This window comes from Ammospiza nelsoni, chromosome 6, assembly GCF_027579445.1.
Source record: "Ammospiza nelsoni isolate bAmmNel1 chromosome 6, bAmmNel1.pri, whole genome shotgun sequence".
NCBI lineage: Eukaryota > Metazoa > Chordata > Aves > Passeriformes > Passerellidae > Ammospiza > Ammospiza nelsoni.
Genome location: NC_080638.1, coordinates 50,639,417 through 50,661,983, shown reverse-complemented (window position 1 = coordinate 50,661,983; position 22,567 = coordinate 50,639,417). Strand labels below are relative to the sequence as shown.

Genomic DNA, 22,567 nt, shown 5'->3' with positions numbered 1-22,567 from the left:
CTTCATCTAAAAAATAAAAAACTGGAGCAGAGAAAATTTGCTCTGAGCCAATATCAAGACTAAAGCTCCCACCAGCTGACTCAGAGAGGTGTCACTGAGGTATAACAGAAACAAAATACTGCATTAGTATGGTCTTCCACTACTATAAGGGAAATCTTCATCTTTAGAAGCTAAAAATCATGCACAAGCATTTAGTAACAAAACACACTAAAAATATAGCTTCCCTTTTCAAATGCACAGTTGACAGCCAATATAAAAAGTTTAGTTAATATTAACCACCATTACTGTTTATGTAAGCATGAAGTTATAAAAAAGCAGCATAAAATCTTCATTAAAACTAAACAAGCTTTGCTGTGAACCCTGTCAAACTAACATTTATATTTGTGTCTGTCTGCTTCTAGAGAATAAGCAGAAATTTTGCCATACTAACATACATGCTAAAAGAACATTACATTCAATTTTTTAAGTGTATCTACTAAGTGAGACCAGAGAAAATTCAGAAGAACCTCTATTTATTTCAACTCTTATGATAGGCTTTGCTGCAAGTTAAGAAAAAATCTTGAAGTCTTAAAAGTAAAGTTATATTTACTAATTTAATGCAACATCTTTCAGTACAGAATTCTCCTAATCCTCAGGTCAGCAAGCTGTACCAGGTGTTTCACATACCCTCAGATCTTTCACTTCTTCTTGCTGTTTTAACTTTTCATAAAACGATGTGAAAAAATCACTTCTTTCGACATGTCTTGGTGCAACACACAGGGCATCAATATCAGCACCTGAAATTGTTAATTAGCAGAAGTGCATTAGTCAATACTTCACATGCATAGAATGCCAGCAATAGATATATTTTTATTAATAATTAAGCAGTAAAATTTAGTTTCATCATGTGGAATGGTGGTTTTTTGAAATACTAAGTCAAACCAAATGAAAAATAATTCATGGCCATTAAACATACAGAACACATACATACACTCTTGCTTCAATTGTGGAACATGTGCAATTTTCTAAGAACAAAACATGAAATTATAAGTATACAACTTCCTCTGTCTTTAAATAATTTTCAACTTTGTTTCTCAATTCATGCTGAAAACATAATATAGGAATATAATTCTTTTCTTTAGAATGAAGACTAGAGATGGTTAACCAAAAAAATTAACAAATCTAACACCACCTCAAAATACAGCATGATCAGTCATTAGCTCAAAGACATGGATTTTTATCACAAAAGGGAAATTACCTTTTGTATGAACCCCTAATCTATACGATCCAAATGTAAAAATTTTTCCTCCAACGTTTTCTATCACCGATTGTGGAAGATTCTAAATGGAGCAAAAAAAAGGTTATTTTACCTTAACAACTTAAAACAACACAAGCCATTTATTTTCAAACAAGAGGGAAAATATTGCACAAAAATTATGCTGCTGAACTACTGAAATAATCTCAGTATTCACAGAAAAGACTGAGATACTTTTGCCACTTGGATCATTTATAACATCTCAACTACATTACACATTTCCACCTCCAACCTGGTAATTGTTGCACCAATTCTACACTTCAGGTGCAACAGCTTTATGATGTTACAGAGATCAAACATTTTGCTTACCACTCAGGCATTTTAGACAGACACAGAAATAGATGATGGATTCCAATTTAGAGCAACTCAAAACACACCCTACTCTATCAGTGTTTATTACATTACTTTCAGAGACACCTGTACCACAGCATTTGAATAAAAATTTGGGGTTAGGAAAGGCATTTATTTTATGCTTAAATTGTTTAGGTACATCTACTAAAATTTCTAGTCTTTAAAAAACTGTTGAATCCACAGTACTGTGGGCAAATGGGCTATCCTTTCATAACAGGATGCAATGCTACAACCTGAAATCCTACATGAATGTTTGTTCACACATCAGAAGACAAAATAAAGCCATACTTCTATTTTCAATGTACATGATATTAACTTAAGCAGCCTTCAATCTTACATGGGTCATGATATTCTCACTATTTTGCTTTCAAGGACCAAGACACACACAGCAGGACTGTCCCTGCTCATAATCTTGTTCATATATAAATTCTCATTGCATAAGGAAAGTGTACAGAAAACATACAATCCCAAATACACATAAAGCAAAATAGCTTAAAAAAATCAGGTGTTTGTTTCCTCTTAAAAAAAAAAAAAAACACTACAATCACACAAATCTATAACCAGTCAATATGTGTGAGAACACTGATTGCTATAACCTGGCAAAAACTGTATCAGCATTATCAGCGTACAAAAGTAACATTACAGGAACAACATTAAAGAAAAAGACCACAGACAACAAAGATGCAGTAAGTTCATTTTAAGATTAAGCACTGTTTCACAAAAGCAAATACTCTAAGCCTGTGATTAGTACAGTACTATATGCAGGAATTTTGAGAAAAAGACAAGTTACATCTATCAGTTCCTTTCTTTGACAAGGTTCTACTACTATGAAGAGGCAATGCTGCTTGTAAACAAAAGAAACTACACAAGGTTGGTATCTCTTTTGATTCCCCAAATCTGAGGTTCATTCCATTTAGTACAGGAACGTGCTTTAGAGTAATCTCCCTACAGCACTCTTCAAAACACAATATTGGCAGCCTCATGTAAAGCACACCCATACCTTGCTTTCACTGATTTCTCGGATCCATTCCTTTACCAAGTTATTTAATTTTCCCAAAATTAGAATCCTATTAATAAAACAGCAGAATGACAGGTTACAAACTTAGACAAAACTAGTAGAATTTTATATCATTATAATGTTATCATCATAACACGGTAAGTCAACTTGAGTAACATTACAGTTCTAATTAGAGATCTTGCTATATATACATATATACTGAAAGAGTTACTCCCACAACATTCCCACTATTTTTCAACCCTTAGAAACATTCAAGAGATTTAAGCTCCAAAAAAATGAAAGCATGCAAGGCATACACACATGAATTCAACTCATTTGCAAAATAAAATGGTAATTTGTATAACTCATGCATCTAAAAGAACAGTGACAAGCAGTACTGAGAGGGGGGGAAATCCTCAAAAAGCTTAATAAGGAAAAAAAAGTATAAAGTCCATTACAATGAAGTAGTGATGAAGGGGAAAAAAATGCAAACCAGCCTCCTAAATTTTAAGGCCATTGTAATTCCTCTCTGTGTTTTGAGGTATTACTCTTAATTGTGAAGCAAAGTGAAAATCTTCTAGGATAGAAATCCATTTTAATTTAGGTGAAATGTACATTTTTGAGCTGAGTCTGTGGTTAGAAACCGTAGTTATTTAGCCAGACTGCAAGGCCTAAGCTCAGTGAAGTTACTTCAGCGAAGGACAGAGATAAAGGGAGGAGACAGAAGATGATAGAGACAGGGACTGCTCTAAGGGCAAGTCAGCCTGACCTTGGAATTCTTTGTGATAAAAAGGAACTAGTGGTAAAAGTCACACGAAACCCATAAAAAGGAATGTGTATGAACCTATTGTGAAACTGTATGCATATGTATTTGGGAGGGGATAAAAGGAGACCTGAGGTTCTCAGAGGTAGGCATGCCTTTTAAGGAGAGCATTCTCCGCTTGTGTCCAGCGCTGCAATAAACATACCGAGCTTTACAACTTTTATAAAGTTGTGAGGTTTCTTCTTTTCTCCGCAAAACAATTGAGAAAAATTGAGCTTACAATTCCACTAGGCGTTTAAGAAAGCATTTGAAAGAACACACACACACTTGGTGTTCAGCAGTCACACATGAACCTCATGACAGGACGCCAAACAGTGTTCACTCACCTGCGCTGCAGCTCCTCTTCCTCTTCAAACACGCCATAAGGTTTTAGGGTTTCGATTAATTTCTGGGTAAGCATGCAGTCAAACTCCTTGGGGGCAGCTAAACTGATGGGTGAGGTAATGCCATAATGCTTCTGTAGTTGCTGTGTTTGTGATCCCTGGGTTGTAACGGGACTAATAAAGGCAATTGGATAAAGTTACTGACAGAAACAAAACCAAAGAAATTTATTTTTTCTAATCAGAGTAGACAAGAGATACATACTAAGAAGAAAAAAAAGTTAAGCTTAGTGTGAGCATTTTCAGCCCAAATCACTCTGTTCAGTCTGTCCTGCTAAGGACACCAATAGAATTACCTTTCACCTTCTTTTAATATGCATTCATTTTTTTCCCCCCATTTTTTTTTTTTTTCATTCTACTAGGGCAAAACCTGTTTGGGCTCCTTCACTTTCATAAAGCCTAAAGTAAAGAGAACTCCTATGTCAAAAAGTCAAGCTGACAGCAAAAGTGAAAGACCCACTCTTGGCAGGCATAACATTCCTTGGTTATACTGCTCCAGTGCCAGCCCTGCATGTTAACACCTATTATATCCTATTTCTATCATACAAAATGAGAAATATTTTCACAAGGCTAGCTACCTATTACATGTGGAAGAACTAAATCAGTACTTCAATTTTACTTCATTATTTGTCACAGTCATCTCAAGATTTCATTCCTCATTTCCATAAAGGCTATTAAAAAAACCCCTAAATTAAAAATTGGCAAGAATATACAAAACATGATATAGTTTTCCAGAAGTTGAATCCATTTAATAACAATTTCAAGTACTATAATTTGTTTGCAATCAAGAATTTAGTCACAATGCAAGCTTAAGCACATCTGTCCCTTTGCTCATCAGCAAAAAAAAAAAAAAAAAAGCACATCAAGAAAAACATTAAAAAGTGCACATTTAAAAAAATTAACCATCAAGTAATCGTGGAGACTAGGGCAATGTCAAATTATTTTCTACTTTTATCCTTTAGCTGATAAAAAATCTGGTAGGAGTTGAATAAATCATATACATCCTAGGACTTTGGGTGTCAATGAAAACATTTTTCTTTAAAAAAATCTGTTCAGATGAATTACATAAAACAGTAATTCAAATTAAGGACAAAGGAAGCCCCTAAAACTTTTTGCTCCTTTTAAAACTTTCTTCTCTTAAAAAAAAAAAAAAAAAAAACACCAAAAAACTTGAGGAATGTCAACACAAGTAGTAGCTTCAGCCACTTAACTGCCTCTAAAAAAAGCAGCCAGAAAACAAAAAGTGTCAATGTATAAACATCCTTTGAATAATTTAACTTATACTACAAAGCAAGTTGTTTGAACTACATTTTCTCTCCTACTGCCAACTGTTATTTTGAAATAAAAAAATATATGCTTTTTAATTTAAGATTTTTCAGTTTACTTTTGCAGATTTTTTAAAGCAGTAATATAAAACAATCAATAATTCAGCTTTATGTAAAAATTTCCTAATGGTCTAATTTTCACCCATTCATAGCAAGAAACTGAATCCAATTCAGCAGATTAGACTTCACTAAAAGGGCTGGCAAAACACAGCCTGAGAGATGCTGTTACTAGATTTCAAAAAAGACACAATGTCACTCAAAACCAGATTCTGCTGAGCTAATTTCTGAAGCCACCAATGCTGACAGAGGCCTCTATATTGCCCCTACTCGTAAGGGCTATGATTCATAAATTCAAGAGCTAACAACTAAACATAATCCTTTACATTGTCCATAAAATACAGTGCATAACCCCCAGCCAAACATCAGCTCTCTCCCTCGTGTGGTGTACACGCAGCCCTGGCAGTGCCATGTGCAGCTCTGCCTCCCGAACACCTCACTGCAGCGTTCCCGCAGCCCCCACAGGCCCGCCAGAGCATGGCCACAGGGCGCGACCCGCCCTGACACTGCTCACTAAAACGACAGCTTCAAACAGCCAGTGACATCGATCACCAGATAAACACCTCTGGGAACTGCTACATAAAGCCAGCTACGGTTCTTACATTTACTTTTACAATAATGGAATAACGATGCTATCAACAGCATCGGACCTCCCCAACACAAGCGTTCCAGGTATTTTTGAGCACTGAGGAGTTAGTAAGTACCCTTGCACTGGGTTAGTGTGTAACAATTCTCAGCACAGACGCCTTCAAGACCTTACAGCTGCAGAAGACAGTTAACATATATTAACATTGAAGAAAACATAGGTAATTTCCAGATAAAAACATTTAAATTGAAGCTCTGCTGTTTACACCTCTAGTTTAAGGTTTCTGTCGCACAACAAAGAATATGAAAAAAATTCCTTTGGAAAATTCAAGAAAAAATAGTATGGCAAGAAAGTTTGTTAAACTTAACGAAGGACAGAATAAAGTAACTTATTCTGTCCATGTATTCACTTAAAAGGCAGCATGAAAGTTCATATAAACAAACAAGTAAAGGTATATCCTCTCCCTGCCTCCTACCTTCCATGGAGATCATACTCACACTCCAATATCTTCCCTTAGTCACACATGGGCTTATGGACATTCCACTTTTTACTTGTGACACATCCAGAGAAGACGTGTCACTCAAGCTCCCAATTTTATTCAAAGAGAAAGGTGAAAAGTCAGGGAAGTATCAGTGCTGACCTGCTACCCAAACAGATTAGGGATTAGCCTTGCTGGGAAGTCAATACCTTGATGGTAAATCACTTCTGCTTCTCACTGAAGTTACACATTAACAACATGCAGAGTATTAAACAACAACTGAAGTTCCATCTCAGCTACTCACTCTTGACAACAGCAGATTTGGCAGATCACCTGGGTCTGACACAACTGAAAGCATGTCTAGGGCTTGTTGAGTTGTGGGATTTTTTGTTTTGGGTTTTTGTGTTTGTTGTTTGGTTTTTAATAAAAAAGGAAAACCAAACCAAAATAACAAAATAAACAAACCAACCAAACAAAAAAAAAAAAAAGCTAAGCATTTCTTTTTAAGATCATAAAGAAAATTAAGATACAGTTTGGGGCTTTTGGGTTTGTTTCTTGTCAACCACACATAAACATGAAGATCATCCTATCATTCTGAGATGACCATGAGCTATCTGTCAATCACACAAATACAAAATAAAGTCACAGAAAATTATATAGAGTTAAATTTAACATGCTATTGTTGCAGCTCTGGTTTAATTTTTGAAGAACTTATACTAACAATTTACCATGTGCAAGCTGGGCAACAGCTACAGTGGATTTATTCTACAGCGTTATGATTCAGTATTTCAGATTCAAATATTAATTTAATCAGCAAGAAACATACATGTCTTTCTTCCCCATATAAGAATACAGACACAATCTAGTCTGTGTTAAGCTGAAGGCAGTGCAGCCAAACTTTTTCCTCAGAACTTCAAGTTTTGGTAGGCAGTATCTTTTTATATTGTTACCAGTGACTACCAAACTAAAAGAATACACCTTAGATATATGGTCACTGCTAAAACCCATTTTAAACAGAATGCAGAAGTGGAAGAAAAAAACCCGAATAAAGCTTGTAAGAAGCTTTACAGTTTCCAGAGCAAACACCTCTAAACTCCTTTATATGGAAGTGACTAAATGTTGTTCTAAGGCAGAGAAGGATTTACAGTGCATCTTTTGAAGATCAGGTGATAGCCTGAACACATCCATTTAAACTGAACACAGCACAAATACAGCTATACCTACATAACACTGTCCCATATATAACCAAGACTTTGATAATAATTCCAAGTTCTGTACTATTGTTTGCTTTTAGAACACTAGAACCTTTCTCCATCCTCAAAAAAATCAGCAATCCTGTCTTGAACTTTTTCAGATGTGCTCTGTATTTAAACCAACTTCTACTCCAACTAGAAAACCTGTCTTTCTAAACACTTGTTCTTCTTCTCTCCCTGTATTCCACATCCCTTCTAATAGTACTATTTTTAGTGTTATTTCTGTTGAGATTTTACATTTATCAAAAACAAAACACAGTTGCTGTCAGCACCACACTATCTAAATATTATGCTCCTGAAATTTGGGAAACATCACAAAAATAAAAGACACTACTAACAACTGAAATATTAAAAATACATAGCCTAATACTGAAAAAATCATAACAATTTAAATCCCCCCAAGTTTCAAACTCATCCAGATACTAAGACAAAGTACACAACTTAAGGATTCTCAATTATTATCTTCACTTCTCTCTCTATTTGCCTCCACTGATTAGCTCAGCAAAATGTACTCCTTTTTATTTGCTGATGAAGACACCCAAGTCAGATTCCTGGAACAATACTGGTCATCACACCATCTGGTTAACCAGCTGGAGCTAAATCATGGAGCTCAAGCTCCACTGTGTCCAGATTCAGACAAACTCTACTGAGGAGTTTTGCTTCATTTTAAATTTCCTTCAGCAATGAGTGACTGGCAATTCAGAGTGAAGATTCCAACTTAATGCTTACATCATCACTCCAACACGAAGTTTCAAAAATCTAGGCAGGAAACACCAATAAAGTCTGTGCAAATCAGTTACTGGGAATATGTGTTTCAAATGGTTAAGACAATACAGCTGTCCCCCCAAATAAAAGTTTCAATATCTAGCAGAATATTACTGGACCATTCCGGCCATGAATTATGTCCTCAACTGTCAGTATGAGGTGCTCAAAACAAACACTGGCTTGAACACAGGCACTGGAGCAATTGCAGGTAACAGGGGTACAGAAGAGGCTCACCTATGGCAGAAGCTCATTCACAGACATTCTGCTAACCCTGGACACTCTCCTGAGCTCTCTGGCTCTTCTGTTCACACAGAAGAACAAGAACGGCAGCATGAGCAAACAAAAATCCAATCCACAACCCATCTCACTAACACAGCTGAAGGAGAAGTTTCTCAAGTTTAAAGAAAAGAAAGGGCTAATGAACTGCACAGGCAGCAGCTGAACCAAAAACTATTCTTATGGCTATATGGGAGACAAAAAACTCAAGAGCAATTTAAGAAATTCAGTAAGGCTGAATCAAAAGATAACAGGGACTATAAACTAAGAACTAGGAATCTCACAAAGCATTTCACTGTTAAGAGATTAATTTGTCTCAGTGGTGAAATCTGCTCAGCCCAAAATAACTGGGCTTCCCAGTTCTGTGCAGTACCTTTACACTAACAGGTATAATCTCAGTCCTTTTTTAGAGTGATACTGGAAGACTGAAAGCTACTGCAAAACCATATATCCTTGCATCTAATCCTCAGCACACATTTTTGTATTATTGCTTCTCAGTTAAGAAAGCTATCACTTTATGTTATAACAACTATTCCTCTAAAGTCAGTCCACTGCTCTCCAAAGTTAAGAATAATTTAATTCCTTTACTAACAGCCTATAAAATTCTCAACTCCCTCTGCCCAGAAACACTACTTATCCATTCCCAGTCAGCACAAGGCATTTTAAATACAATGCTGTATTTCCAGCATGTAAACTGACAGTCTCTAATGAAAAGTGAAGAAAACAATGACTTTGCCTATGTCTACAGCGAAGTCCAGTGAAAGAGAAAATGAGAAGTCTTACTTCAAAAGTGAGAATCAGCTTGACTGTCCACTGGAAACAATAACTCTTAATGACAATCCAAAACTCTAATATAGAAGTTAGCAATACTAATAATACTTAAAAATTATAGATCTTATGGCACTTTTAAAATGTTCATGTATATGCCTCAAAGCACTTTTCCACTTCTTGTAACAGAATAAAATAAAACATATCCAAAGTGTTTTGCCATGAATTCAGCACACACAGACATTCAGCTCCTTACCAAGAAACAGATTCATGTTGTCTCTATTTGGAGGGTTAGAAGGCCCCAGGTTACATGAAAAGAGCATATCATCACTCTCATAAACACAGCTCCACCTTCACTGAGTCAGAAGCCTTTCTGAATAAGCCCCAGATCCAACCAAAACACATGAACAGCTTAGTGAATTCATCCTTCCCTGGTATCTTATGTTTCAGATAATGCACAGGACCATTCCATACCTAACCATGCACTCAAATCTATCTTTATGACAGGGGAAATGGTCATCCTTGTTTCTAATCAGCTTTTCTGTAAAGACTTCTTCCTTATACAGCTCCTAGTGCTCCCCACATGAGAATTCTAACAAAAAGTCATTAAAGTTTCTAAAATAAATTTTAATATTTAAAAAAATATTGAAGGCTTCTGTAAATGCCAGATATCAGCATCAGCAGTCTTACTATTGATGTACCACGTACAGGGAGAATTTGGTTTTCTACTTTTGTTAATAAGTGCAATATGAACATTGCTGAACTCTGGAGAACCCGGAACTCCAAGTCAAGAATGACAACCTCTGGTTGTATAAGAAATAAGATTTGACAAGGCCTGTCAATTGTAAACACCAGGGCTGAAAACGCAGTTTGAACAACATATTGAAAAGTCAGGCAAAAAAAAAAAAAAAGAAAAAAGAACATTTTGTCACCATGAAAGTTTGGCAGTAACATAGGGTTATTCTACTTTCACTCAACAAGATTATCGTCCAGAAGACAGAATCAACTGTCTGGAAAGAATTACAGAGGAAAAATCTTCCCAAGCTGCCTCTTTCTCTTCTCTAAAGTCAGAGGCTTCACTTCACAAACTCAAGAATTAGCATTACCAGCATTTCTACTTAGTGGCATTATAATACTTTAAAGTCTTGACTGGATGACACCAAGTCAACAATGTCAAACATACAAATGACAGAACAAATGCATAAACTGAAAAAGGCCCATTTTTGCTAACTACAATAAATCTCCTGTACTAGTTAAGTTGCCAAATAATGTTTACACTGAAAATAGAAATAACTTGGTGCCACTGTAACAATGTACTGTTATTTAAGTGTGTCTAGTTAAAGTATCGTAGACACCTACATCAAGAGAAATTATCAAATCATTCCAAAATTTTCAAAATTGAAGATGGCTGTTATTACAACACATAAAAGTAGCCCAAACTTTTATATGTTGTTACTGAGCCTTTGGAATTTATGTAGTCACAACACAATAAGCTAAGAATGAAAGCAAGTGGAATAAATACCCTCCCATTTTCCTGAGGCTGAAAAGCCTAACCAACTTCAAAAGCTGACTTCTGGTAACTTTTCATTGCCATAATTAACATGTGCAAAACTCACCTATAAAGACATTGGCGCTTCGTTATACAACCATTAGAACCTACTCAGCATAACCATGTTCCTTCCTGCATTCACCCACTGGTTCCTTCCCTGCCATAAACCCTCTCAGATAAGTTTCTATCATGTCATCCACCCCATGACTAACTTTGCAGTACTTCAGACTGAATTAACAAGCACAACAGACAACCCTGGCTATTCGCCACTTAAAAGTTGATATATTTTTAACCACAGTGAATAATCCCAAATTGTAACAGAGAGAGAAAGAGTGTGGAATCACAAACTCTTTAAATTTCTCCTTCAACGAAAAAAAAACCCCACCACACAAACAAAAAACCAAATAAACAGACCAACCGAGCAAAATACATAAACATGCCTTATTCTGAAATGTCACTTGATAACCTACACATCACTATTTCCCTCGATCTCTATCGCGTAATAAAATACTAAGATTGTGAACTTCAGAACTGAGGAGCTTTAAGTTTTGTCGTCTCAATCAGAATTTGTAAAAACGTCAGCGATGAGGGACGGGAAAAAAAAAAAAAAAAAAAAAAAAGGAAGCGAAAAAAAAAAAAAGCCAGAGGTAAAAGAAAAAATCAGCGAACAAACTGGGCTGAATAAGGTCACACTTGGTTATTCCCGACTGCCAGCAGGGTCACGGCACGGCCCGGGCAGCGCACAGGCGCCGCGGCTGCCGGCGGCGGCGGGAGGGACGCGCGGGCCCGTCCGCCGGCCGGGGGCGCTGCCCGGAGCCGCCGGGAGCGGGGGGTTCCAAGGGCAGCACGCCGGGCTCGGGGAGCCCCCCGGAACCAGCGACCCAGGGTCTCCTGCCCGGAACGGGGATAAACTGCCCGCGTGGTCACAGCGGGAGAGACCTCACGGGGCTGGGGGAAAGCGCTTCACCCTTAGCGGCCGGGGCGAGCGAGGGACAAACACGCGGGTCTCGCCCCTCCGTGCGCCCTGAGCCAGCAGCGGCGAGCGGAGGCCGCCGCACGCGTTCCCCCCGCCCCGTACGTTGCCGCTGCGAGATCGCAAAAGCGGCGACAACAAGGCAAAAGCCGTGTCGCTATCACTCCGGGGCTCGCACGATGGGGGGCGAGAAAGCGTGGAGCTCCGGCGGCGCGGGCAGCAGCGCCAGGGCCGCACACTGCGGCAGCGGAAGCGCCCGGGCCGAGGGGACCGCGCGGGGGAAGGGCCCGAGCCCCGGCAGGAAGGGCCCGGGCATGTGGGGAGCGCCGGGCTCGGGCCGGCACAACGCGAGCCCCGAGCGCGCCCCGCGAGCTCCCGGACTTACAACGGCATCGTCTCTCCGGCCCCTCCTCCTCCTCCTCCGCCGCCGCCGCCACCACCGCCGCCGCGTCGTCCCCTTCTTCCTCCTCTTCTCCCTCCTCACCCACCGCTGCCGCCTGAGGACCGGTCACTCGTCCCGCGGAGCGGCGGGAGCCGCGACCATGGCACGGGCCGGGGCCAGGCCCCGGGAGCGGAGGGAGCGGCTGTGCCGGGCCCGGCCGCCGCTGCCGCTTCACTCGCCTCTTCCCCTCCGGCCTTCTAACATGGCGCCCGGACGCTACCACAGCAACGTCCCGGGGCGGGGGGGGCCTGACGCAGCGCTGCGAACACCCCCGCACGGCGCGCACGCTCGCCCGGCCGCGCGTGCGCAGAGGGAGGCGGGGCCGCGGGGCACGCTGGGGAGTGTAGTCGCGGTGGCGCCGGCAGCGGCGCCGGCCGAGGTTTGAAAACAAAGCGCCAACGGCCGCGGGGCGGCGCGTGCGCGGGGCCGGGCGGGACGGGAGCGGACGGGACGGGAGCGGCTCGGCTCGGCTCGGCTCGGCTCGGCTCGGCTCGGCTCGCCCCGGCACCGCGGAGTCTCGGAGAGCCGGCCCGGCGCTCTGGGCTCGGAAGGGGCTCGTTCAAAGGCAGCACCGTGCGTGGCTTGGGCTGCCCCCGTCGGGCTCACTGAGCATTCGTGCCCTGCGCAAAGCAAAGCGAACGGATTGTAAGAGTTGTCCTTGAAACATCTGCCTGGAGTAGCCTGCATAAACTTTCAGAATATTATACAAAAGTCACACTCTTTATAGATTAGTTCAAAACTTTATTGTTAGAAAAGTCAGTGCATTACAGTAACTCTAGCGAAAACCTTGTTTGCCCTCTCTTTTTAAGTGTCATCTTTATTCTGAAAAATAGCACTTTCAAACTAAAAAAAGTGTCAAAAGCTACCGATTATTTTATCTTCAACTGCTTCACAGGACAAATGGTGACTTTGGCTGACAGCATATGGGACGTATAGATCACAAAAATATGTGTTTCTTTAGAGTAGGAGATATTGGTTCTGAATTCTATTCCCAACTTGTCTAACTATGAAAACAGATGAAATAAGATACTCTACAAAAACACGAATATATCTGAATAAAAACATCAGGCATTAACACATCTAAAATTCTGATACTCAAAGACAATATAAATGTCAAATGTTTCTATATCACTATTCTTTCAGCTCTTCCACTTTTCCCCCCTCCCTTTCCACAAAGGGTCCTTGCCTTCTGTTTTGACAAAATCCTGTATTTGTTTTACACTAAGTATGCAATCCCTTCGATCTCAGTCAGCACAGATATGGTTCCTGTGACAGCTGGATGAAGTCAGCAAAACTGAGAAGGACAGCCATGTGCTGGAAACTCTTCAAGAATCTCTAAAAAATATCTATCTAGTGTTGAATGCTGAAGATCATTAAATGAGTTCTACAGCCATGTGTTTGATACCAAAGTAAAGCACAGGTTTTATGACATACCTGTGTTGGTAACCTGTTTACCAGTCAGTCTTCAGAGAAGCACAAAAAGACTGTATTGTGTGAATTTTTGCCTCTTGGTAACTAGGAGGGGAAATAAGAGAGTTTGCTGCTTCTATTTATTTCCTTTTTCAGTAGAAATACTTTTCTTTTTTTAATAAAAGTTTTTCTCAGGCTAGCTGCCTACATTCACTAAGGATTAGGAAAATAATATATGGATGTGTAAATGTATCAATCAATACGTACAGCAAATGGAATGTTGTAGAAGAGGATTAAAAATCCAGTACAAAATAGTAATAAAGTATGATAAATAAAAATTAAGATTGCATAGTAAGCCTAAACAAAAATAACATGAGAAACTAAGTCTTTTTTTATCTAAAATGTATTAGGAATTTTCTCCCTTTTTGTTTCACAATTCCTGTTGCAGCTAGGATTTAACGTTTATTCCAGTCGATATCAGGACTGTTCTTGAAGAGATATTCTGCCTGTAAACAGAAGAGTTTCAAAACTACAATTATTTTCACATCTCCAACTTCAAAATATATGTAAAATAACAAAGATATAGTGGATAACATTGCTTTAAACAACACTTAAGAACGTATTAAATGTAGCTTATGGCAGAAAATGTCTGTATGTGAGAGAAAACTCTTTCCCCCAAAGACTATCCAAAATACCACCCTGACCTCACTCACACTCTTCATAGCAGTCACTGTTTCTAGCGTGGGCAAGAGAAGGAAGTGAGCCATTCATAACAGTTTTGTCACTCCAAGGAAAGGTCTAGGGAGTACCCTAGAACCTGATTTCTAGACCCACTGATCCTGATCTTTAAAAGCTATTCAGTTATGAGGGAAGATCTACAGCTACAGGTAGCTATCACTCACCAGCAGGCAAAAAGAAAACATTCCTTAGTGCCTGAAGTTGAATTGTAACACAACTGCCTTCATTTCAATCTTTTGCTTGATTTATAAAATCCTCTGTTTCAGCTTGTAAACAGCTTGGTCAGGACGTGCAGGCAGAACAGCAGCACAGCAATAACGTTACACCACCTGGATTCCTGTCTGAGTGCAATGACCTGACCCTGCTTGCAGCCCCAAGTTGAGCTGGATACTGTCCTGAGGTCATTTGCAACTGGAATTACTCTGTGAATGTCCTACAGGATTTTTTCCTTTATTTATGTGTGTATTGTGAAGGGAATTACCAAAGAGCTTGCATTTATCATTATGACAACGTGTTCAGTTGTGCCAGGGGGTGGGGGTAGCGGGGGGAGAGTGATGTCCTGCTTTCTGAAGAGTTAAAAATTTAAAATCATTTGAAAGTAAGCATAAGTAGTTAGAATTTTTAGGCTGCAGGTTGAACTTTATCTGAACCATATGGTTATGTTTTTAAGTCAAAGATGGATTGCAGTGAAACCTGGCACTAACAATCCGAACATTAATAATAGAATAGACAAAGATGCAGCTTAAACATTACTTAAAAATTAATAGCTGGGGTAGACAGCCCATAGATCATGGTATATGAACCGTAACAACCACATGATTGTAACAACCAGGACCAACCAAAAGCCCACTGAAACCGACCTAACAGGGTGTGGACGTGACCCTTTAGCAAACCCTTGGTAACAGAGAGCAAACCAATGAAGGGCAACCAGATCTCAGAGCCTCATAGAGCTCTTGGTCCCATGAGGGATGTCCTGTGAGGGATGAGAAGTCTGGATTGTAACGATGTAATTGCTCAGGGATTTCTTTGTTTGTGGACCCTCTTTTGAGGCACCTAACTCCAGCTATCAGATATCATAACAGGTTCATTGGCACAAATCAGTCTAGTGGAAATGAAAGCCTAATGTAAAACAGTTCTTTAACTTGTAGTCCTCTATGGCACAGCAGAATTGTCAGGGTACATAAGATGTGCAAAGTGCACATACTAAGGGGAAACAGATTCTGGTAGTGATTTTTGTCCTATTACTGTTTAACTACACTGGATCCTTCCCTTGATACACAGTATCAGCTGATCCCTTGAGGAGTAGTTCCTGGGTTTTAATTTTCACTATAATTGCTGGTCACCAGAACTGCAGATTCTAATCACTAATTAGTTACTGTCCTGCAAGTGGGGAGGAAATTTAAGTCCTTTCATTAATAGAGATTATTTGGGTCTATATGAGTATTCAAAAATATTTAAGAAATAAAACATAATCACCTTACCAGAAAATTGACTGGGTCATCGGGCCTGATCCTACAACATTCATTTATCCCTTGCATAAGTGTTGGCATGACATGCTTCATTAAATAGTTTCGTAGGGGAATAGACTGGGCCTCCAATAACTCTTGTTCCTGTTTTTTCACTTCCTCCTGCTGTTTAATCTACAATTAATAAAGAAAAAATATGTTTATAAAATCCATCAAATAACACTTGGCTAAATAATAGTGCTGGTCTAGAGGGAAAAAATAGTTTTAGAAGCTGTGGACAGAACTTTAAAGAACAAGCTGACAGTAATAATTATTAACTGTTTATTATATTTAGAGCACACAACACACTGAGGGTACAGAATTCAACATAATAAGGACTGACATAATCTCTTTACTAAAATGATTTTATTTTTTTCTTTAACACCTAAAAGGAGGTTTAGTCTCAAGTCTTCCAGTGGTCCTGTTTCCATAAGGTATTTGGCAAAACAGTTGAAATACACTGTAGCACTTCAAAAATTAGTACTATTGCAAAACACAGGTGGTTTCTTGAGGCTTATTTTAACTGGAGGGACGGAGAATATTTTTACTCAGTAGAGAGCCCTGGCTTTCTAATTTTTTAATTTGTTAATTGTGTGGCGTTTGTTTCTCTTTGGTTCCCTTTATTTGTTTTATTCGTATTTCATCAATGTTTTTGAGGGGCTTGAGAGTCAAATAAACTAAACTAGTCACTAAAACCACAGTGAACATCTGTTTCCACCAGCTAAATTTATTTCTGAATTCAGGTTAAATCAAATTATATTTTTACACTCAAAAAGTAAGAGGGATGAGGGAATATAACTGCTGCAAGCTTTTCTTCCTTCCATTCAATAGCACTTAGTAGCATGCATACTTGCAGCAGCTTTAGCCAGAAGATTTCTGCAACTCATTTTCATTGTCCTCTCTTCACTCATTTTATTCATCAGTAGCCTGAGTCATATAGAGATACAGCAAACAGATGATACTCTGAAGACTGCTTTTCTATACTCCAGGCAAAACACAAAAGCAATATTCAGATGAAACAGATACACCAATTTTTACCTTATTCACACAATTCAGGAGTGCTATTGAATAAATCTTGCAAGTGGTCTTTGGCCACTACTCGGAGACAGCAGCTAATTTACAGCGTCAAGGGCAAATGAACAGTTGCTTAGATCTGATCATAAGCTTAAACACACGTTTTATCTAACCCTACTTCAGCTTTGATTAATGCAGTTTGCACTTTTAAAGGTAGATGGCTTGGATTGAATCTAGCTAAATTGTGTTAGCTATTCTTAAGAACTTCACAGGGTACAAAATGCTGTTTAATGCTGAATGAAGCTGTAAACAATCAGATATTAGAAAACCCTTATATATGAGCCAACATCAGAGGAATGTAAATCTTTCTTTAATTGTCAGTAATTTCAGCATATTATTACCCAATAGATGTGTATGGGCATTGAAATATAAGAAAAGGACTTCTCCAAGGAAGGATTAATTTGTTTTTAAATAACTCTAGAAGAAGACAATAGACTTCTCTTCTGGTGAGACGGCCTGAATTTGGGTGTGAACAGGAACATTCTTACAGTACCAATTTCAGGTCATTTAACTAAACTGTCCTTGGGTGTGGAAAGGTAAATCAGGAAAAAGCATCACGAGCAAGTCTTCTGGGGTCAGCTAGCCTATATACCAAGTACTTATTAGATTATTAGCAAACAAAAACCATCCTTCAGACTGCATCAGGTAGTCCTTACCGAACTGAGTACTCAGCTCTTACACACGTTCTTGCAGGCTCAGAAACCTTTCTGCAGTGTAGGCTGGAAGATTGGGTCAGTGTTGAGCTAAAAATCTAGTTTGATAATTAAGACTTAGTCAGGCGCTTAGAAGTAAACTGAGCAAATACAAAAGTCCTGTTCGACTTGGTAAGGAAAGTCTCCACTGATTGTAGTAGATATTTATAAATGGTAAAATAGAAGAGCTACAGCACAGCAGCAACAAGAGTACTATAAAAGTGTTTTAAAGACATGCTGATACCAAAATGCAAAAAAATGCTATGTCTGTAATAAAAAAAGCATATTATGTAAGATGGGCTTTGAAATGCACTGTGGAGATAGCCTAACCCAAACCTAAATTAGGATACAAGGAACAAGAGAATTTATGCTACATTTCCCAAGTGTATTTACACAACAGATTACTTGAAGTCATCTAAAACACATAAATAATAATGTTTTCAAAAAAAAAAAAGTATTAACCTACCCACTCTTCCCATCTCTCCTTTCTTTCTTCCCTTTCCTTATCTTCTTTACGCTCTTGTTCAGCTTTTTCTTTAGCTTCTTTGGCAAGCTGTTCCTCAGCTGCCTGGCGTTGCAAAACCTCCTTTTCTTCATCTGTCAAACCATAATTCCGAGGTTCTCCAACTTCCTTGATGATCTTTGATACAGCAAGTCTGTTTTCAAAATCTTCATATACAGCTACATCTTTTAAATAATAAAAGAGAGAACCATTTCAAGGTTTTGTCAACTATCCTCAAGTATTATGCAAGGCCTAAAAATTGTGTTCATGTTATTTGAATTTTAAAGTAAAAGATGTTGTTTTCAATCGCTTACAAATGTCAACTTTTTGTTACATAGAATGAAGTTTTCTAAATCTGATTTTCTTTACCAGTTTCATCTGAAATACTTTGCCTCTTAAGCTGATGTAAGAAAGAAACATACTAAAATAAATTTTACAACGATTGTTTAACCATTGAAGCTTGCCCAGGTTTTGAACCCAAAAAAGAGGTCAACTACCATATCTCAGAGATGTTCCTGGCACCAATCTTATGTCAACTTCTCCAGATGCACAAAACCATCAGTTTTCTCCTTTTCTCCTCCCTGAATGCTACACAATAGGTTGTTAGGATGTGGCACAAACTCCTATGGTTTCACTCATGCAGATTTACAAATACACAGACCTTTCTCCAGTCAATATCTTACTGTGTTATATTTACAAAACAAATTTGTAGCTTCATGTAGGAACACAAGGACTGAACAAGACCTTCTCTTTCATTTATTCCTTCTCTACTTCTAATTGCTGGAAGTTACTTGCACAATAAACTTGACAAGAAAAAAGAAAAAATACAGAAGAATGAAGACTTTCTCCAGGGCTCCCTAGTTTCTGTATGTATTCAGTGTGTGGAGGCAGAAACAGTACAGGAATGTACATGGAAAAGAGGAAAAGTGGTTGTTTGAAGGGAGAGAATACTGAGGTAAAGTATTTGTTGAGGGGCAGGAAGTGGAATGTGTAAAAGCACAGAAGTGGGTAAGGAGACATGCAGATGGAGGGGAAAAGAAGAATCATAATACAGAATTTAGATGAGAAACCAGTCGCCCCAGCTCCACAGCTCTTTAGGAAGTTATTTTGGAAGTCATTGGCAAAGCTTTTTTCCCAGTTCTTTCTAATCACCAATTCAGGCAAATCAGACTCTCAAATACTAATACCATTTTTCCAAGAGTTAAATTGTTTGTGATTTGGACCTCAAATCCAAAGTCTGAGCATGAATTGAGGAGGAAACTAACATAATTCTATGTGATAAAGCTTATTTTACAGCTCCTTCTTTCAAAAATCAGGAATTGCATTCCTGAAGTATTCCAAATTAAAGCAGTACATTTGCTATAGCAAGCAGCCCATCATTCCGACAATTTTAGCTGCACCTGGACATACAAATTACAATGAAAATCACTTTTCTTGTCATTTAAAGTATTGCTAAGAATGGTTTCAATGTTGAATTTGAGGTCTCAAAGACTGCATTTTTTTCTTGGATGGCCATAGAAGGGTACAATGTTCATTTTACAGCAATCAGAATTAGCTACATTTATCCTAAAAACCTAATTCAATTTAAATGAGAAATGAAGTTAGCACTGATGCTAGCTGAGAGGAAAGATCACTGGAGAAGGAGTTCACAAATTAATGTCTTTAAAGGGATTGCTGTTGTAACTTTAACATGCCTTTTTGTATAAGATTTAACATGCCTGTCAACATTCCCAGTTTGCAAATGAGAAAAATGAGACACAAGATAACCAACTTGCAGTCTTCATATAGTGAGTCATCAAAGCAGAGTTTCCAGAATCTTGAAGCCCACTCCTTTGTACTAATCATATTTCAGACTCAGAAAAAATAATAATCATAAAAATGATACATAAAACCATTTTACAATTTTTTTAATTTAAGGTGGAAAAAATATTTATTATTTTGAAACAACATTTAACAAATCACAGGCACAATTTTTAACAACTTCTTTGGAATATAACTGAGCAAGCAGTTGGGTCTCTGCTAAAATCCATTGCTACTTAATTCTATGCATCTGAAAATCCAGCTGGAACATCGACTAGAATGGAGGGGTTAATGGCTGAGTTATCTTTGTGATCTGTTCCTACCATTTTACAGCAGAAGCAACACACCTGCATGCCTCCATGGGTAACAACCAGGAATCTGAACATGGGTAAGGAGACACTTCTGAGACAAACAGGACATAAAGATGATGCTCATTTGAACATGAAAACCAATGCTATACACCCAATATGAAAACCATCTGGATTGTCATGGTTGTGATACTGCAATAACTAAAATCAGTAGGCAAGTGAGTTTCTGTATTTGGAATCGGCTACAGTTGAAGAATAATCTTGAGGCATAATTCTTTGACAGCGCCTCTACTTGCATATCTGGAAGTGTATAAGCTAGGAATATGACCAGTTGGTGACACCAGACCTTAATATTTACCATTTCATACATTTACTTGTAGAATTTCCTCAATTCTAAAATAATTACACTAACTCACTATATCCTCCCACTACTACACTTCCTAACAACACTTATATCTTATTATTTTCAAAATAATCTCCATGACTGACAATAAATAAAAATCTTGGAAAATCACTTGTGGCTAGGGGGTTGGACAATTAACTTTTCATAATTCATCTCAAATAGACATTGCAAATATCAGCAGTTTGATTTTAGCTGCAGAGGTCTCGCCCCTCTTTGTTTCCTTTCCTCTCCCCCCTAAAACCCACCTTTTCTTTAGAATGCTGTCACTCTGATCTCACTGGCATGAATAATCAGATTATAGTTAAGATTTCCCAGTGATCACAATTTTCTAGATAGTATGCAGGGAAGACAAATTTTCTCTCATACAGGTATAGTGCAAAACAGATTCAGTCTCAGGCTTCCACTTTTGATTTCTAGTAATTTTCTTAAATGCTTCTTAATTTACAGATTACCCACATGTTGTCATGGGGTTGCAAAATGTGGAAAACGTAAATTTTTTTTTAAGAAATTATGTACTTTGATGTCTCATCTTTGCATACTTTCAAGCTTGATCAACAAGAAGGAAGGTTTAACCCATGAAACCGACAGCAAGCTCTAAATGATGTCCAGGTGTTACAAAAACAAATTACTTGTTCCTTGAATTACCTTGTTAAGGTGTAGGCCTGAACAAGACTCAATGATCTCAGACCAATGAGCCATTAACAAACTGGGGAAGAAGGATTTACCACTGATAGTGGACACAAAGAATGCAACGTTTGCAGGCCATAAGGGCATTTGGCAGAACGCCCAAGGAAGAAATGAATAAAGCCAACTGAGAAATTGTGCTGAAATCAGCTCCAGCTGGGTGAAAGTTAATGCCAGCAGTGAGGAAATCACAACCACCAACATATTCAAGGACCACCAACACAAAAAACCCACTGACCCAAAAGAAGAGTAACACTGAGCATAGGAAGCAAGAGAATAATTACCCAAGAGAAGAATACTAATTAATAAGAGAACTATGTAATATTTAGCCAATAAACACTAATCCCTTGGTTTGGTAAAATGTATAAATAGTCAAAAGTTTTGACAGTAGGAGCATTTGATTTGTGGACTACCACCCAGCACAGAGGTTAGCACAAGTCTGAAATCAACAATCAATGCCTCTCTTCAGGGTGTAATTATTAGTTTTTTGCCCACCAGGTAACAAATCCAATTTTTGAGGACAATAGCATCAGTGGATAAATCTAAAGAAAAAAAAATATAAGGAACCATGATGTATATGTCCATGAAAATGTACTCTTACACATATGTGAAAGGATGCCAGTACAGAGATCTGTAAACTAAGTCACAAAATTATTCTAATAATTAAAATTACAAAAATGAACAACTAACAATGCAAATTTTACAAACAGGTTAACAGTAAAAGAATATTTTTGCAGGTATATAATTATGTGCTTGTTGTATATGTATTCTGCAATGTTAATAAAAATATTATTTATATATGGATACTTACTATTTGATTTTTGCAAGTGTTACATTTGTAAGAACAAAAATTTTTTATTCATGTTATATCTACTAATTTTATTATTCCTTACCAACAAACTGAGGATGTATTTCAAGTTCATCAAAATAGTTGAGAACTGTCACATCATCAGCATTTATCTTGCGGAAGTGCTTCAGAGCTTCCAGGAACTGCTCCTCAGTATATTGAGTTCCAGCAACTTCACTCTCTGAAAGTTGTATTATTCTGTTTATAAGGAATTCATCAGATGCCATCAAAGAAAAAATAAATTCTGTGAAGAAGAACATATTGTTTGAATATATACAAAATTTCCA

The 22,567-nt window shown here is 38.2% G+C and overlaps 2 protein-coding genes across 7 annotated transcripts in view; both read right to left on the bottom strand.

Annotated features, from left to right (window-relative positions):
• PAPOLA (poly(A) polymerase alpha) overlaps nucleotides 1-12,568 on the bottom strand; it is a 44,034-nt gene extending 31,466 nt beyond the window's left edge. The window contains exons 1-5 of one of the 6 annotated variants that reach the window (XR_009418672.1): nucleotides 12,261-12,561; nucleotides 3,792-3,962; nucleotides 2,646-2,712; nucleotides 1,238-1,319; nucleotides 667-776 (exon numbers count right to left, since the gene is read on the bottom strand). Coding sequence is in view for 5 of the 6 variants with exons in the window: in XM_059474970.1 (XP_059330953.1) it covers nucleotides 667-776; nucleotides 1,238-1,319; nucleotides 2,646-2,712; nucleotides 3,792-3,962; nucleotides 12,261-12,268 (438 nt within the window). In the remaining variant the exon portion in view is untranslated. Of the gene's footprint in view, nucleotides 1-666; nucleotides 777-1,237; nucleotides 1,320-2,645; nucleotides 2,713-3,791; nucleotides 3,963-9,609; nucleotides 9,629-12,260 lie in introns of those variants that run through there. The other 5 variants (XM_059474970.1, XM_059474968.1, XM_059474969.1 and 2 more) reach the window with 5 other exon arrangements.
• Nucleotides 12,569-13,077: 509 nt separating this feature from the next.
• AK7 (adenylate kinase 7) overlaps nucleotides 13,078-22,567 on the bottom strand; it is a 29,796-nt gene continuing 20,306 nt past the window's right edge. The window contains exons 15-18 of the mRNA XM_059474909.1: nucleotides 22,327-22,524; nucleotides 18,203-18,423; nucleotides 15,947-16,105; nucleotides 13,078-14,233 (exon numbers count right to left, since the gene is read on the bottom strand). Of these exons, the coding sequence (XP_059330892.1) occupies nucleotides 14,183-14,233; nucleotides 15,947-16,105; nucleotides 18,203-18,423; nucleotides 22,327-22,524 (629 nt within the window). The 3' untranslated portion in view covers nucleotides 13,078-14,182. The remainder of the gene's footprint in view (nucleotides 14,234-15,946; nucleotides 16,106-18,202; nucleotides 18,424-22,326; nucleotides 22,525-22,567) is intronic.